The sequence below is a fragment of the Cervus canadensis genome, chromosome 4, assembly GCF_019320065.1.
Source record: "Cervus canadensis isolate Bull #8, Minnesota chromosome 4, ASM1932006v1, whole genome shotgun sequence".
Classification (NCBI taxonomy): domain Eukaryota; kingdom Metazoa; phylum Chordata; class Mammalia; order Artiodactyla; family Cervidae; genus Cervus; species Cervus canadensis.
This window is the reverse complement of record NC_057389.1, coordinates 86917961-86931945: the sequence shown is the minus strand read 5'-3', so window position 1 is coordinate 86931945 and position 13985 is coordinate 86917961. Positions and strand designations below refer to the sequence as shown.

The 13985-nt window shown below is 57.2% G+C and overlaps 1 protein-coding gene across 5 annotated transcripts in view; it reads left to right on the top strand.

The window, feature by feature from the left end:
* The first annotated feature begins 621 nt into the window (after positions 1-621).
* The window catches only part of PIP5K1C (phosphatidylinositol-4-phosphate 5-kinase type 1 gamma), a 48077-nt gene continuing 34713 nt past the window's right edge, over positions 622-13985 (top strand). For 2 of the 5 annotated variants that reach the window (XM_043466098.1, XM_043466099.1), the window contains exon 1: positions 622-844. In XM_043466098.1, the coding sequence (XP_043322033.1) occupies positions 751-844 (94 nt within the window). In that variant the 5' untranslated portion in view covers positions 622-750. The remainder of the gene's footprint in view (positions 845-13985) is intronic. The other 3 variants (XM_043466103.1, XM_043466097.1, XM_043466104.1) reach the window with 2 other exon arrangements.

The window sequence follows — 13985 nt, the reverse complement described above, 5'->3', positions numbered from 1 at the left end:
AATGTTATTATGTGTAACTAATTTTTACCACATTACAAACACACATGTTATATATCATAAATAATATTTTATTTTACTTATTAATATTACTTATCATGATACCATATCACTATTTAATAATGTTAATACATAAATACAAAATCACACATAATTTGTATGTTGTGCATAGTGATAAAAATTAAAGTTACTTATTACATTATTACATAACCATTACTGACATCAAATGTAAGCATATTTAATATAAGTATTACTAGTATGATGATTTTAAACTGTAATTGTTTTTTATATTCGTTATAAATAATGCTCTTAAGTACTACATCAGTCTGGAGAAGGAAATGGCAACCCACTCCAGTATTCTTGCCTGGGATAATCTCACTGACCGAGGGGCCTAGCGGGCTACAGTCCGTGGGGTCATAGAACCGCACTCGACAGAGAGAGAGAGCACTACAGCAGTACTGGCAGAAATGGCGCTGCTCTTCCACTCCCTGGGCGCGTGAGGGCGCTCGCGACGCTACCGGGGACTCTGACGCACCAGGCCCCGCCCCCGAGTCCCTATTGGCGACGCGCGCAGTGCGTGAGGGCGCAGCGCCTGGCCCCGCCCCGGGCCCGCCCCTCGCTCCCTGGGCCCGGCCCCCTCCCTCCGCTCTCCAGCCGGCGGCGGTTGTTGTTCAGCGGCGGCGGCCGTAGCTCGGGTCGCAGCCTCCGGCCGCCCGGCCGCCCGCCAGCCCGCCGGCGGGTCCGCGCGCGGCCATGGAGCTGGAGGTGCCGGACGAGGCGGAGAGCGCCGAAGCCGGGGCGGTGACCTCGGAGGCGGCCTGGGCGGCGGAGAGCGGTGCGACAGCAGGTAACGGTTCCGGACCTTCCTCCCCTCCCCGCTTCCCGAATGGACCCGCCTGACCCCCCTGCCGGGGCCCAGTGGACCCGTCCGAGCGCTGGAGGGGCGTCGGGACCCGCGGCAGGAAGGCCGGAACGTTCCACTCGGGGGCGCTCGCGGGGGGGATGGAACGCCCCACTCCGGGGCCAGGGGACGCGTTGCCTGGGGCCCGAGGGAGGACGGAACTCCCTGCCTCGGTGGCTCAGGGGTGGCGCCGCCCTTTCCTGGGGTCCTTGGGGAGAGCTGTGGGTCTGGGGGCGGGGGTGGGTGCAGGGCCCCATTCTGGGAGGCTGTGGGTGGAGCAGCCCGGGTTGGAGGCGCGCGGGGAAGATGGGTCCTCACCTCTGGGCGGGGGGAGGCGACCCCCATTTAGGACGCGCCATGGGTGAGTGGGTGCCCTGCCTGCCTCCTGCTGAGGGTGCTGGGGGACGACATCCCACCCGATTTTGTGAGGGGGATGCTCTACGCGTGGGATTGTGGAGTACCCCCGTTCCGGTGAGGAACCCTGCCTCCAAAGGGTGATGCGGACCCTCTGTTCCCGGCCGCCCACCTTGCTAGTGTCAGCGCCCGGGCCTCACCTCTTGCTCTGCAAGCGGGCACCTTCTGGGCCCATCTTACTGGTCGTGAAGGGCAGGGGCTGCTGTGGTGGGAATGGGGGGTCTCGAAGGCCAGCCTCCTGACTACCTTATCTTTCTTTGTGGAATTCACCAGACCAGGTTTTTAGTTCACTGGCCGTTCTTTCCCTTCCTGGGCCTCAGTTTACTTGCTCTAACAGGAGGGGGCTAGGGGTTGACATCTCCAGACACCTTCAGTGCTAGGGCTCTGCAAGCAGGTGGGGAACAGGCGAGCCCCCAGCCTTTTCCCTGGATGTTGGGAGGGGGCTGTCGTGGCTCTGTAGGCGGTACTGCTTTCCCCTTCTCCTCTCCTGAGCCTGTATCCCTCGCCCTTCCCTAGAGCAGGTTTCTGGAGGGATACGGCCTCACCCAGCCCTGCAGGCTCCAGGCAGAGCCCAGTCCCTTCCTGGAGGGGCCGGTTCCTTCTTGGTCCAAATTTCAGGCTCCCAAGTATAAAGTTTCCGGATCTGCAGAATTCTCCATTTCCCGCCCCCGCCCCCCCCCACCCAGGCAGCCCTCGCTGGCGAGTCCCTATGGACACCCACCTGGGGCACCCATCATCCTCCTCCCCCGGGCCTCCCGAAGCTTCCGTGGCAGGCGGGAGATACTGCCACTGCCCAGGAGTTGGGAGAAATGTCTGGAGGAAGAGCTGGAGTGGGGAGCAATCTCCACCCCCCTCCCCAACCCACCCCGGGCTCCGGAGCACTCCCACCGCTCCCCTTCCTGCTACCATCTGGAGCTGCGTGGTGGATGACCCCGTTCAGCTCCACCATCCGGCCCCCACGCCCTGCTTCTTTGCTGGCAGCGATACCCTGGCTCGCCGGCACCAGACAGCGGAGGGACCCGGCTGAAGTCCCTTCTCAGCCCCCTGACCTCCACCAGCAGTTCTCTGCCCTATATGGGCAGAGACAAAACAGCCTAGGACGCAGTGACCACAGGAAAGCCACACAGCAAACGTCTGTCTTATCAGGGGCTAGGTGATGGGGGCAGATAAAGTTCCAGGGCCCGGCTGTGGTCGGGTCTGAGCACAGGGACTTGACCAGTGAGAGCCCCCCCGACCCCGACCCCTGCCTGTCCCCAAATCCACAGAAACCCAACTCCCACAGCTGATGGCTTATTTCACTCACTGTAGGGTCAAGAACTGCCTCTCCTTTGCTGAACCCATTTCTGTTAAGTTTGGGGAACAACTGTCCACACCTTTCCTGCTGCTCACACAGATGCGTACATACACAACCGGGGCTGCTCATTTACCAGGGGGTTCGGAGGGTACCCTCACACCTTGGCATTAGTGACGGTTGGGGCTGGAAAGTTCTTTGTTGCGGGGACACCAACCTGGATGCTGTGGGGAGTGGAGCAGCATCCCTGCCCCCACTCACTCGATGCCAGGAGCCCCCCAGTCCTGATGACCACAGACCTCCTCCCCAGACATCACCCGTGTTCCCTGGAGATGCAGCCACCCAGGGTGAGGCCTGCTGCACTTCCCGTATCATTCTGTGCCTTGCTGGCTTTTTTATCCACAGTATGTACCCTCCCCCCCCCCCATGTTGGTATCAGTTCTTTTCGGAGAGAGAGAATCCAGCGCTGTGATTGAGAGGGTAGAAACTCTGTAGCTTGCCTGAGCTCCACTTAGGTGCTCTGTGACCTCCAAGGTCAAATGCCTTGATCTCTCTGAGCCTCAGTGTCCCCATCTGTAAAATGGGGCCACACCGCCGGCAGTACCTGAATTAGCGCGTCAGCAAGTGGATAGTGCTTGGGGAACTTTAGCAACAGCCCACGCCAGTTAGGCCTTACTGACTCAGAGGGCTTCCTGGTGGGGGACAGTTGGGTGGTGTCTGGAGCCGGCTTTGCTGTCACCGCCGTACTGCAGTAAACGCCCTTGAACGTGGCCTGGTGCCGTGGTGCTTTCATCTCTAGAGGTTGGAGTCCCTGCCTCTGAGTGGCTGGGTCAGGGACAAGCAGGTTGACGCTTGGGGGCTTTGTGGAGAGTCCCGGCAGGGCTGAGAGAGCCTGACTGTCTGTGTGCCCACAGCCTTGCCAGCTCCACTCCGGATGTTATCAGCCTCGGTCACTGGGGCCAATCTGATGGGAGTTAAATGTTAGTGGTGTTTAGAATCTGGTTACTTTAAATGCCTAGGTTCCCAAGGCCTGGTCCAGGGAAGGCCTGCTGGGCTTCTCTGCTGGCTCTTGGGGGCTGTATGGGGTGTCTGGCTCCAGCAAGGATCTCAGGGAGGGCTGGGCCTTGTGGGGGCCCATGAGCTGCCTGTGGGCTTCGGCTGTGCTATGGTCTGGTGCTTCTGAGCTCTTTCCCTCCTGCCCTTCTTGCTACCATGATATTTCAGAACAGTCAGCTTCGTCCCACAGACCCCCAACCCCTTCCCACGTTTAACTTGGTGGCAGATTTTGTCGGCTTTGCCTCCAAATGGACTGAAAATCCACCCACTTCCCCCCACCCCTCTGCCTCCACCTGGTTTAGCCCCGTCCTTATAGCTGGCCTGATCTCCTGTCTCTTCCTGTGTTCCCTGCCACTCAACTCCAGAAGGCTCTGCCCTTCCTCTGCCACAGCCCTCCAGGGTCCCACCTCCCTGGGGTAAAAGCCCAGGTCCTCCCCAAGGCCATGCATGTCTTGCCCTCCCCTCTTCGCTCGCTCCCCTTCTCTCACTCTGTAACAGACACCCAGGCCTCCACCCTGCTCCTCCAGCACACCAGACCCAGTCCTGCCCCAGGGCCTTTGCACCTGCTGTGCTCTCTGCCCGGGATGCTTGTCTTTCATATCCCTGTCTTTGCTTCTGGAGCCCTTCCAGGTTTTGCTCTGACATCTTCTCTCAGGCTTCCCCTGATGGTTGAGGGGCCTGAAGGAGGGGCAGGAAGCCAGCACAGCCCAGGCAAAGGCCTGAGTGGCTTGAAGAGCAGTGGGGGCCATCATGGCTGGGCGGGCGGGGCCTCATCATGAGGCCTCCTCTGCAGCTGTGGGTAGATGGTAACCTGGGGCTGTGGCCACCCTCGTCCCCTCGCTGAGTCAGCTACAGCCTTTGGAGGCAGAAGGGTCCCAGTTCTGATCCCACCCTGGCCCCTTTCTAGCGATGACATCCGGCACTTGGGCCAGCACACTCAGTCCTCTCTGTAAAGCAGCCTCGGGAGCTAGACCACCTTTGCCAGCTGGGGACCCTCTGCCTTGGTGTCTTCATCTGTGAAATGGGCAGATGACTGTGCCTTTCTTGGAGGGCTGGGCCAGGCGGATTGACATGTAGAGTCCTGGAAGGATGGGTGGAGACCTGCTCAAGGGACCACTTCCCTCAGAACTTGGACGGGCGGGGCCGATGTCCAACTCGGCTCATGGGGTCGTGTGGTTATTTGTCGCTCTGTGCCTGGTGTGGCCTGTTGGACATTCGTGGAGGCTGGCTGGGGTGGGGGTCAGGTACCAGGGCTCCCTTGCTCTCAGGTTGGTGGGGGTCAGGGTGCGATGGCAAGCAGGTGAGAGCGGGGTCGTAGACTGAGGCCCGAGTCCATCCCACCTGCCAGTCTTTGTCTGTCGCGTCTCGTTGGCGCTTGGCCAGGCCTTGTCACTTGCCTGTCGTCCACAGGGTATCCAGCTGCAGCGACAGAGCTGAGTGTTGAGATAGCCTCGTGGCCTGTGATGTCGGGGACACTTGCTAACTGGTGCTCTATGGAAGATGCCTGCCAACCCCTGAGTCAGACCACACTGGCTCCAAGGGAGCTGTGTGGGCAGTGAAAGGGGCATTATGGCCCCAGGGGGTGACCAGGAGCTGCTGCCTTGGAGCTGTCAGCGGAGCAGGTGACCCGAGGGAGAAATAGCAGCCATGTCAAACATTTAGGCAGGAGATCAGCTGTGCAAAGGCCCTGGGGCAGGAATGAGCATGGTGGGGCTGGCCTCACTCAGGTTCTGGTCTGAGTCCAGTTGATGGCACTGGCGGGTGTGAGCAGGGTGGTAGGTCACACTCCAGAGGGATCACACTTGGGTGGCTTGGTAGGGAGAAGGCTGTGGGGCTGGGGGCCTGGACGGGGGTCTTGTGGGGGTGGAGGAAGATGAGAGAGTCTGCACCCTGGAGTTGATGACGGCGGATAGGGAAGGGCCCAAGAAGGAGCCGGTCTGGGGGTCCAGGCTCTGGCAGGCTTGTGCTGATGGGGGAAGGGCAGGTCTGGTGGGCTTCCCAAGACTCCTGAGGCAGGTGGAGGCCCACGGGACCTTGGGTGGGGTGGCCTGAGGCTCGGCCTGACTCACTCTTGCCTGGGCCAAGGACTGTGTACCTCTTTCCACCTCGCAAGGTGAGGACAGTGGGGTCCCAAAGATTTGGTAGGGCAGGAAGAGGTGGGACCCACCTCCCCTGGCAGCGCTCATTAAGTGACAGCATTTACCAGCCTGGGGACTGAGGATCCAGAGTGTCTGGACTCCAGGTCCCCCTGTTCCCCAAGCCCGCCGCCCCGGCCCAGCCCCAGCCGCATGTCACCACTCATAACAGTCCAGGTTGGAACCCTGCTGGGAATTTCCGGGCTGCTGCCAGCTGGGCTTCGGGGCTTGAGGTGAGACTGCCCACGTTGGGGATTACTGGCCTGGGGATTAGCCAAGGGGCCCTTGCACTAACTAGGCACCACCAGGCCGCCTGGAGAAGTTAGGGTCCAACCTGAGGAACCAGGTGCCAGAGCCAGCAGGAGGGCATCTGGGGACCTGGCGTCTGGCTCTGACCCAGGAAGGGGACCCCAGCATTAGTCACAGTCGTGCCTCACTCAATCACACACTCATCATGTCCATATGTGGGCCTTGATCCTGGGGGCCGGGGTTGTCCTTGAAAGTTTGAGGCTGTGGGATGCAGGGCGGGTGTTCGTGTACATGTGGGTGCTGAAGAGTGGCTGGGCCAGGTGCTGGAGCCAGCCTGAATGAGACAGCATGGTCCCTGTGTGTGGGGGGGGTTGCTGGTGGGGTGCATGGAGACAGTAAATGAAAGAGGAAAAGAGGTATAATGCTGCCAAGGGGAAGAGAAGAGCAGAGAAGGGGAGAGAAAGGACAGAGGGGTGTGCACTATGGAGTGTGGGGAGGGGCTTCCAGCACGTGCAAAGGCCCTGGGGCAGACCATGTTGGAGGAACATAGAAGAGGCTTGTGTGTCTGGAGCAGAGCCGGGAGGGGAGGTCAGGGAGGGGATGGGCAGGTTGTGCAGGGCCTTATGGGCCTGGGGGAGGACATGGGCTTTTTCCCCAGGGAATTGGGAGCCCTGGAGGGCTGTGGGCAGAGGAGGGGTGGGGCCTGATTTAGGTGCTCACAGACTGAGCCACAGTAGGAGACAGACTGTGGGGAGGGAGGAGGGAGTGAGGCACCGGGGCAGAGGGGACTGTGCGGGTCCTGGTGGGTAGGGCTGGGGCTCAGGTGGAGGCAGGAGTGATTCAGAGTAGATTTTAGAAGCCAAATTGACAGGACTGATTGAAGAGTTGAGCATGGAGGAGCAAGAGACAGTGGGGAGTAGGGGGTGACTCCCATGTTGTGATCTGCGCCCCAGAAAGACAAATTGCCTTGTCTGAGGTGGTGGATGGGCTGGGAGCAGGTGTGGGGGACGGTCAGGTGCAGTGTTAGTATGAGGCATAGAGAAGTGCATGAGGGCAGAGGTCCCAGTCTGGAGCCCGGGGGGTGGTGGGCAGGTGGCTTTGGGGCGGGGAGGTGGGGGCGAGGTAGGGCCAGGGCCTCCCTGCGTGGAGCGATGACCGGGCAGCTGAAGTCCCCATTTGGGGACACGTCTTAGTGCCTCTGGTAGGACATGGCCTTTTCAACCTGTGGCCACTGGAGGGAAGGTGACCAGGGAGCGGGCGTCCCAGCAGCCCCGGGAGGTTCATGGGGGAAGCAGGATCCAGGCTTGCCTTCCTCTCAGGGTCCCGTGAGGGTTAGATGAGCCAGCCCACAGGAGCTGTCCAGGACAGGGCCCAGCCACTGGGGGCTGGTGGTCTGGGGGCACCCGCCAGGGCAGGAAGCTGAGTGGGCTGTCTCTGGGGTCCCTCTGCCACCGGCCAGGGCCTGGGATGGATGTGGAGAGAGCAGGGGCCTTTATCGGGGTGTCCTCAGGATAGGAGGGATGATCAGGGTCAGCACCCTGAGCCAGCTTAGGGTTGACTGGTTTGATGGCGGTGGCTCTGGGATGTGGGGTGAACCCTGACTGGGCCTGGCCTGGCTGGGAGTGGTTGGGGTGGGGCCCTCAGGCTTGTGTGTGAGCAGGATGAGGAGGGGGAGGGTGTGAACCATGGTGGCTTGCACAGCACACATGTGCTCATGGGCAAGTTGTTTGTGATCTGGGAGTTGGCTGACTCTAGGAGGGACAGTCCCCAGGTCTGCAGGGCCCCCAAGATGTTGGAGCATTGTTAAGATGCATGTGATTAGATTAACCCCAGGTGAACTGTTCTGAGCTCCCTCCAGCAAGGGTAAGAGCTTAGCGCCTCTTTCATTTTTTCCATCTTTGCTGAACTTACACACAAAAGGATGTCTTGATGTAGTTGCAACTTGTGTATATATATTTCTCATATTAATACATATCGAAACTGAGTCAGAGAAAACATGAATCAGAGGGAAAGGTTTTCACGTATTGTTTCATCTTAATGTTTCATCTTCATTTTGTTGAAAGTGTGTCCTGGGACTTCTCTGGTGGTCCAGTGGTTAAGATGCTGCGCTTCCATTGCAAGGAGTACGGGTTCGATTCTTGGTCAGGGAACTAAGATCCCATATGCAAAGTGGCATGGCCATAAAATAGAAAAAAAGAAAGAAAAATGTGTCCCAGCAAAAGGAGCAGAAAAACCTAAGATAAAGGGACCTACCCACTGAGGTCAAATGCATTCCATCCTACACATCTCAGGACTCTTACCTCATTTTCTGGGAATTGCATATCAGTTGCTTCATATGTTTTCCATTTTCAAATTATTTATCAGTCTTTTACTTATTGATCTGTAGGAGCTGGGCTTCCCTTGTGGCTCAGCTGGTAAAGAATCTGCCTGCAATTTGGGAGACCCAGGTTCAATCCCTGGGTTGGGAAGATCCCTGGAGAAGGGAAAAGCTACCCACTCCAGTTTTCTGGCCTGGAGAATTCCGTGGACTAGTGCATGGGTCGCAAAGAGTCAGACACGACTGAGCGACTTCACTTTATGTATTATGGAAGGTTTATTTATTTTTTTAATCCATGATACAAGTAGCTTCTCCCCATCTTCTCTTACAGTGATTTTTGATGCCAGGGAGATATTTTGTTTTCATGTGGTCACATTTATCATTGTCTCTCCTTCTAGGGTTTCTCAGGTTGGTGAATGTGTCGTTTGTGCTGAGGTTACAGTTAAATTCCTCTAGTACTTCTATAATTTTACTTTTTCCCCTTTATGTTTAAATTCCTGTTAGGTTTGGAGTTTATTCTGGCATGAGACGTGTGAGGGTTTAATCGAGCAGAGTGCTCCCGGGCAGTTCTGGGTCATCCCAGCCCCTCTTCCTGGATAATCTGCTTTCCTCCCGCTGGCAAATGTCACCTCGATCGCAGGCCAGACTCCGGCGAGTGGCTGGTCTATTTCTGGACTTTTATTCGATTCCTCTCGTCTGCCTCTGCCTTCATGCAGAAGTCGTGCCTGCAGCTGCAAGTAATAACACGTTTACCAGGAGAAAAGCTGCAGTGAGACCTGCAGTTGGTGGAAAGTGAGCGTTTGTTTCTGTCTCGACCCTGCATCTCTGCAGAGGCAATGACTGTTATTCTGGGTGTTTACCTGTCTCTGTGTATATTATTATCCTTTCAACATTTTACTTTGAAAACTTTGAAACCTTCTCAGAGTTGTGGGTGACATTCTGGCGACACCCACCTGCCCTCTGCCATGAAGTCCAGGGGAAGGAGGACACACAGGGCCGGGCTCCCTAGGGCTCTGTCACCCAGTGTCACGACTGATCCCCACGCAGCCTAGTCTGACACCAGCTGTTGATTCAGAAATGCAGAAAGCCTGGCACTAAAGAGACCCCGCAAAGGACCCTTGTCTGAGGGCTGAACCCAGCAGCCAGGGCGTCACCTCACTGGGCACATGGGGAGCATTTTAGGACCTTGCTGAACTGCATGTACCTGGGAGTGAACATGTGAGTTACAGGTACATTCCAACCGCTAGGTAGACCTGCAGATGGGGAATCTGTGAGTAAGGAGGACGGAGGAGGCCGGGCTGTGTGCCCCATAAACAATGAGGCTCTCTGAGCCCAGCACAGGGTCACGTGGAGGAAATGGAACATGGGACAAAATTCAGTTCCATGAATTAACCCAGGCCGTCCTGCGTGGTAACATCTGCTTCCTCCCTGGGACTCCATCCAGGATCACACTCAGCATTTGGGGTCAGTGGGACCCTCTGAGGGCCCCTCTGTGACCCTAACCTCAGATGGCCACCCATACCCTGCCAGCTGTGGAGCCACTGGGCATGTGCCTGGTGACCCTGCCCTCCTCCTGGGAAGGGAACCTGTCCTTGCCTGCTCCTCCAGGAAGCCCACTTGATTTTCCTGGCCAAGGCTGACCCCCTACCCTTAGACCTTTCACGTGATGGCCGCGTGGTGACCGTCCACTGCCTTCTGGGTCATCTGTGCCTGAGCTGCGGGCCCTGAACTCTTGACAGCAGACCTGTGCTTGCTCCCAATGGCTGTTCTGCTGTCTGTAGTGAAGGTTCTGGAACCTTCTTTCTCTCAGGGCCCGCAGAGTCCTGGACGAACACCCCTGCCCCCGCCCCGCTTGCCATCCCCAACCCTGTCCTGTGCAAGGCTTCCTGTTTACCTCTCTGGAGACACTCTGTACACCGAGATGGGGGGGCGGTGTGGGCTGCCGGTCAGGACTTGGCCCCACCTGCACGCTCCCCTCCAGCCACATCAGACCCTGTCTGCTGTTCCTGGAGAGTGTCCCATCCCATCACCACAGGGCCTTTGTGTGTACTGCCCACTGCATCCCCCCCACCCCCCAAGAATTCAGCTCTCATGATTTTTCTCTTCTGTGAAACTGCCGTGTGTTTCTAGCACAAAATACAGATCTGGCTCCACCCTCAGGCCCACCCCAGGCACCTCTCTCACCAGCACCCCCCACCTCCCACTCCCTCCACCCCCGCCCACAGTGCAGGTTCAATCCCTGGTCAGGGAACTAGATCCCACATGCCACAGCTAAGATCTGGCACAGCTGAATAAATAAATATTTTAAAAATACTCTATTGCTAAAAAACTTTACTGGCTATCTGAGCCTTTAGAAAGTAGTATTCATTTTGTGGTGGTAACATCAAAGATCGCTTACGACAGATCACTGTACCAAGTATAATAGTGATAAAGTTTGAAATGTGAGAATTAACAGAATGTGACTCAGAGACTTGAAGGGAGCAAATGCTGTTGGGTAAACGACGCTGGCACACCTGCCCAATGCAGGGTGCCCACAGACGTGCAGTGTGAGAAGCACGTGGTGTCTGCCCTGTGCAATGAGGCGAGGTTGGGCTGCAGACCTCAGTCTGCGCTTAGGCGTTTTCCTAAACACTTTTTTGGGTAACAGCTTTGTTGAGATAGAATTCACATGCCACTTGGTTTTACCTATTCAAAGTGTGTAATTCAGTGGTTTTACTATATTCACAGAGTGGTGCAGCCATCACCACAGTCGATTTTAGAACACTTTCATCACCCCAGAAGGAAACCCGTCCCCATGAGCAGTGACCCTCCATCCCTTCCCCCAGCCCCTGACAACCAGGGACCCACTCTCTGTGTCTGTGGACCTGCCTGTTCTGGACGTTTCCCATCAGTGGAGTCACACCCTGTGTGTCCTTTTGTGTCTGTTTCTCTCACTGAGCATCGTGTCCTCAGGGTGCGTCTCCGTGGTAGCGAGTGTCAGGGCTTCTCTCCTTTTTGTGGCCGAGTGATGCTCCCGGGGTGGAGGGACACATGTGTTTATCCGCCCGTCCGTGGACAGTTGGGCTGTTTGCACCTCTCGGCCGGTGTGGCTCATATGCTGAGAACATTTGTGTAGAGCCCTTGTGTAGACACGGGTCCTCATGTCTCTTGGGCGGACACCCAACTTCGGGGCTGCTGGGTCAGACGGAAACTCCGGTTACCCTTCTGAGGAGACACCGCTCTGTTCCCACTCAGCTGCACCAGTCCCCCTGCCCCATCCTCATTGTGGGGTGGGGGTGGGCGCTCACGATGATCTCCAGGTGAGTTTCCCTGACGGTCAGTGAACATCTCTTGCTTGTTGGCCATTCATGTCTCCTCTTTGGAGAAATGTCTGTTCAAATCCTTTGCTTCTTTTCTTTTTTCTGTCCTTCTTTTAATTTTTTTTCTTTTTTTTTTGATGTGGACTATTTTAAAGTCTTCCTTGAATTTGTTGCAATATGCTTTCTGTTTTATGGTTTGGTGCCTTGGCCATGTGATATGTAGAATCTCAGTTCCCCGACCAGGGATCAGACCCACACCCGCTGCATCGGAAGGCGAAGTCTTAACCACAAGGAACCGCCATGAAGTCCCTGCTTGTCTTCCAGTTGGGTTGGTTTTCGTTTCATCACTCTATTGTAGACCCTCTTTCTGTGGTCTTTACATGAGCCCCTCCTCGGGCAGATGATCCACAGTGCTCCCTCCTGTTCTGTGGGTGGTTGTCTCACCTCCGCAGTGGTGCCGGTGGAAGCACAGATGTATTTCATTGTGACCAGGCCCCATTTCTCTCTTCCTTGGCTGCTGGTTCCCTGAATGTTGTAGCTGAGAAATCCCTGCCTGACCTGGGGTCATGAGGATTTACCTTGTTTTCCTCTGAGGGTTTTATGGCCTTAGCCCTCGCATTCTTTTAGGTTTGTGATGCGTTTGGGTTAGTTTTGTGTTGCTGTGAGCGGGACCCCAGTCTGGGAAGAGCTGCAGGTGGACCCTAATCACCAACCACGCATGGGTCCTGCAGTGATAGATGTGGCCGGGCTGTCCCCTCCCTGCCCTCGCCTCTTGTCGCTCACTCTGTTCTGGCCTCAACAGCCCCTGGCTGACCCCCAGCTCCGCAGTCACAGTCCTGCCTCAGGACCTTGGTGCCAGCTTCTCCTGCTGCTGGGAGGCTGTGCGGCTCTCAGATGGCTGGTTCCTTCCCAGCTCTCCATGAATGCACTTGTGGCTCGGGCTGGAGTCTGCTGTCTGGCGTCAAGTGCACCCTCCTTTCTTGGTCCTGAGTGACCTCTGGTGAGTGACCTGGCCTCTCTAGCTTCGACCTCCACATCTGCTGTGTAGAGGTGATGATAGCACTGATCTTGTGGGCTGATGGGCAGTTTCAGTAAATCAGCAGCACTGGCCTCATCGCATGGTCACACTCAGCAGTAACTGTTCCTGGGCCCTCATCCTGTTGCTCCAGCGGGCCAGAGCTGGAGGCCCACACGGCAGGCTGTACCCCAAGGCTCCTGCCCCCGTCTGCCCTCTGAGCCAAGCCTGCCTGCCCTGGCGCAAGACCTCGACATGATTCCTGGGGTCACCACCAGGGGGAGAGGGTGGGTGCTGGTGTCCATGGTGGTGCCAGGTGCCTGCTCCCTGGGCTGCAGCCATGCAGGAGATGTGACTGCTCCCCACTAAGGGAGCAGCTGCTGGAGGAGCAGAGGTACAGGAGAAGGTTTAAACCAGGCAGGGTGTGACTTAGGATCCGCGGCAGGGAGTGGGGTCAGGGGCCAACTTCAGCCAGTGGTCAGGGAAGGCCTCTCTGAGGAGGTGCCATTTGATCCAGGCCTGATCCATCAGCTGGGGCAGAGTGTTCCAGAAAGAGGAGAAGCATGTGCACAGACCCTGGGGCAGGACTGTGCCTGGCACATGTGAGGAGCAGTGAGGGGGCCACGTGGTGGGAACGCAGGGAGTAAGCGCAGGAGGAGGAGGGGTGAGGGCTGGAGGACCCCCATATGGACTGCTCTCCATCTCCGTCTCTGTTCTTCCGCTTTGTCCCTCAGGGGCCGTGCGGAGACCAGGTAGCATCCATTAGTTACTGCCATGTGACATTACCCCAGAGCTGCTTCATGGCTTAAAACAGTGATAAACACCTGTCATTTCCCACTTTCTGTGGGTCGGGAATCCGAAGGTGGCTTATCCCCACACCTCGTGGCTGCATCTCTTATGAGGTCGTAGTGAGGCTGTGGGCCAGGCGGGAGGAGCCGCCCCCAGGATGGAGCCTCCATTCCCTCATCTGTAAAATGGGACGTTCCTAACCCCTGTCTCATCACATGGGCCTGTGTGGTCAGCCTGGCTCAAGGGACCTCAAAGGGCAGGAGCCCCTGTGACACCCCCGGAGCCCAGCCAGGCAGTGGGGACCTGGCTCGGCTGCCAGCTTGCCAGGGACTTTGGGCGGGTCCAGGCCCTTGGGTTCTGGAGGCCCCCTGGGAAGTGGAGCCTGGGACTGAATGTGAGAAGAGCCCCCACCTGGCTGGCAGCACCACCCCACCAGCGAGCAGGAGACTTGCAGCCGTGGCCCCCATCTCACCCTGAAGCCCTTGTCCGCTGGAATCCGGTGTGGCATGTGTCGTCCGGCGT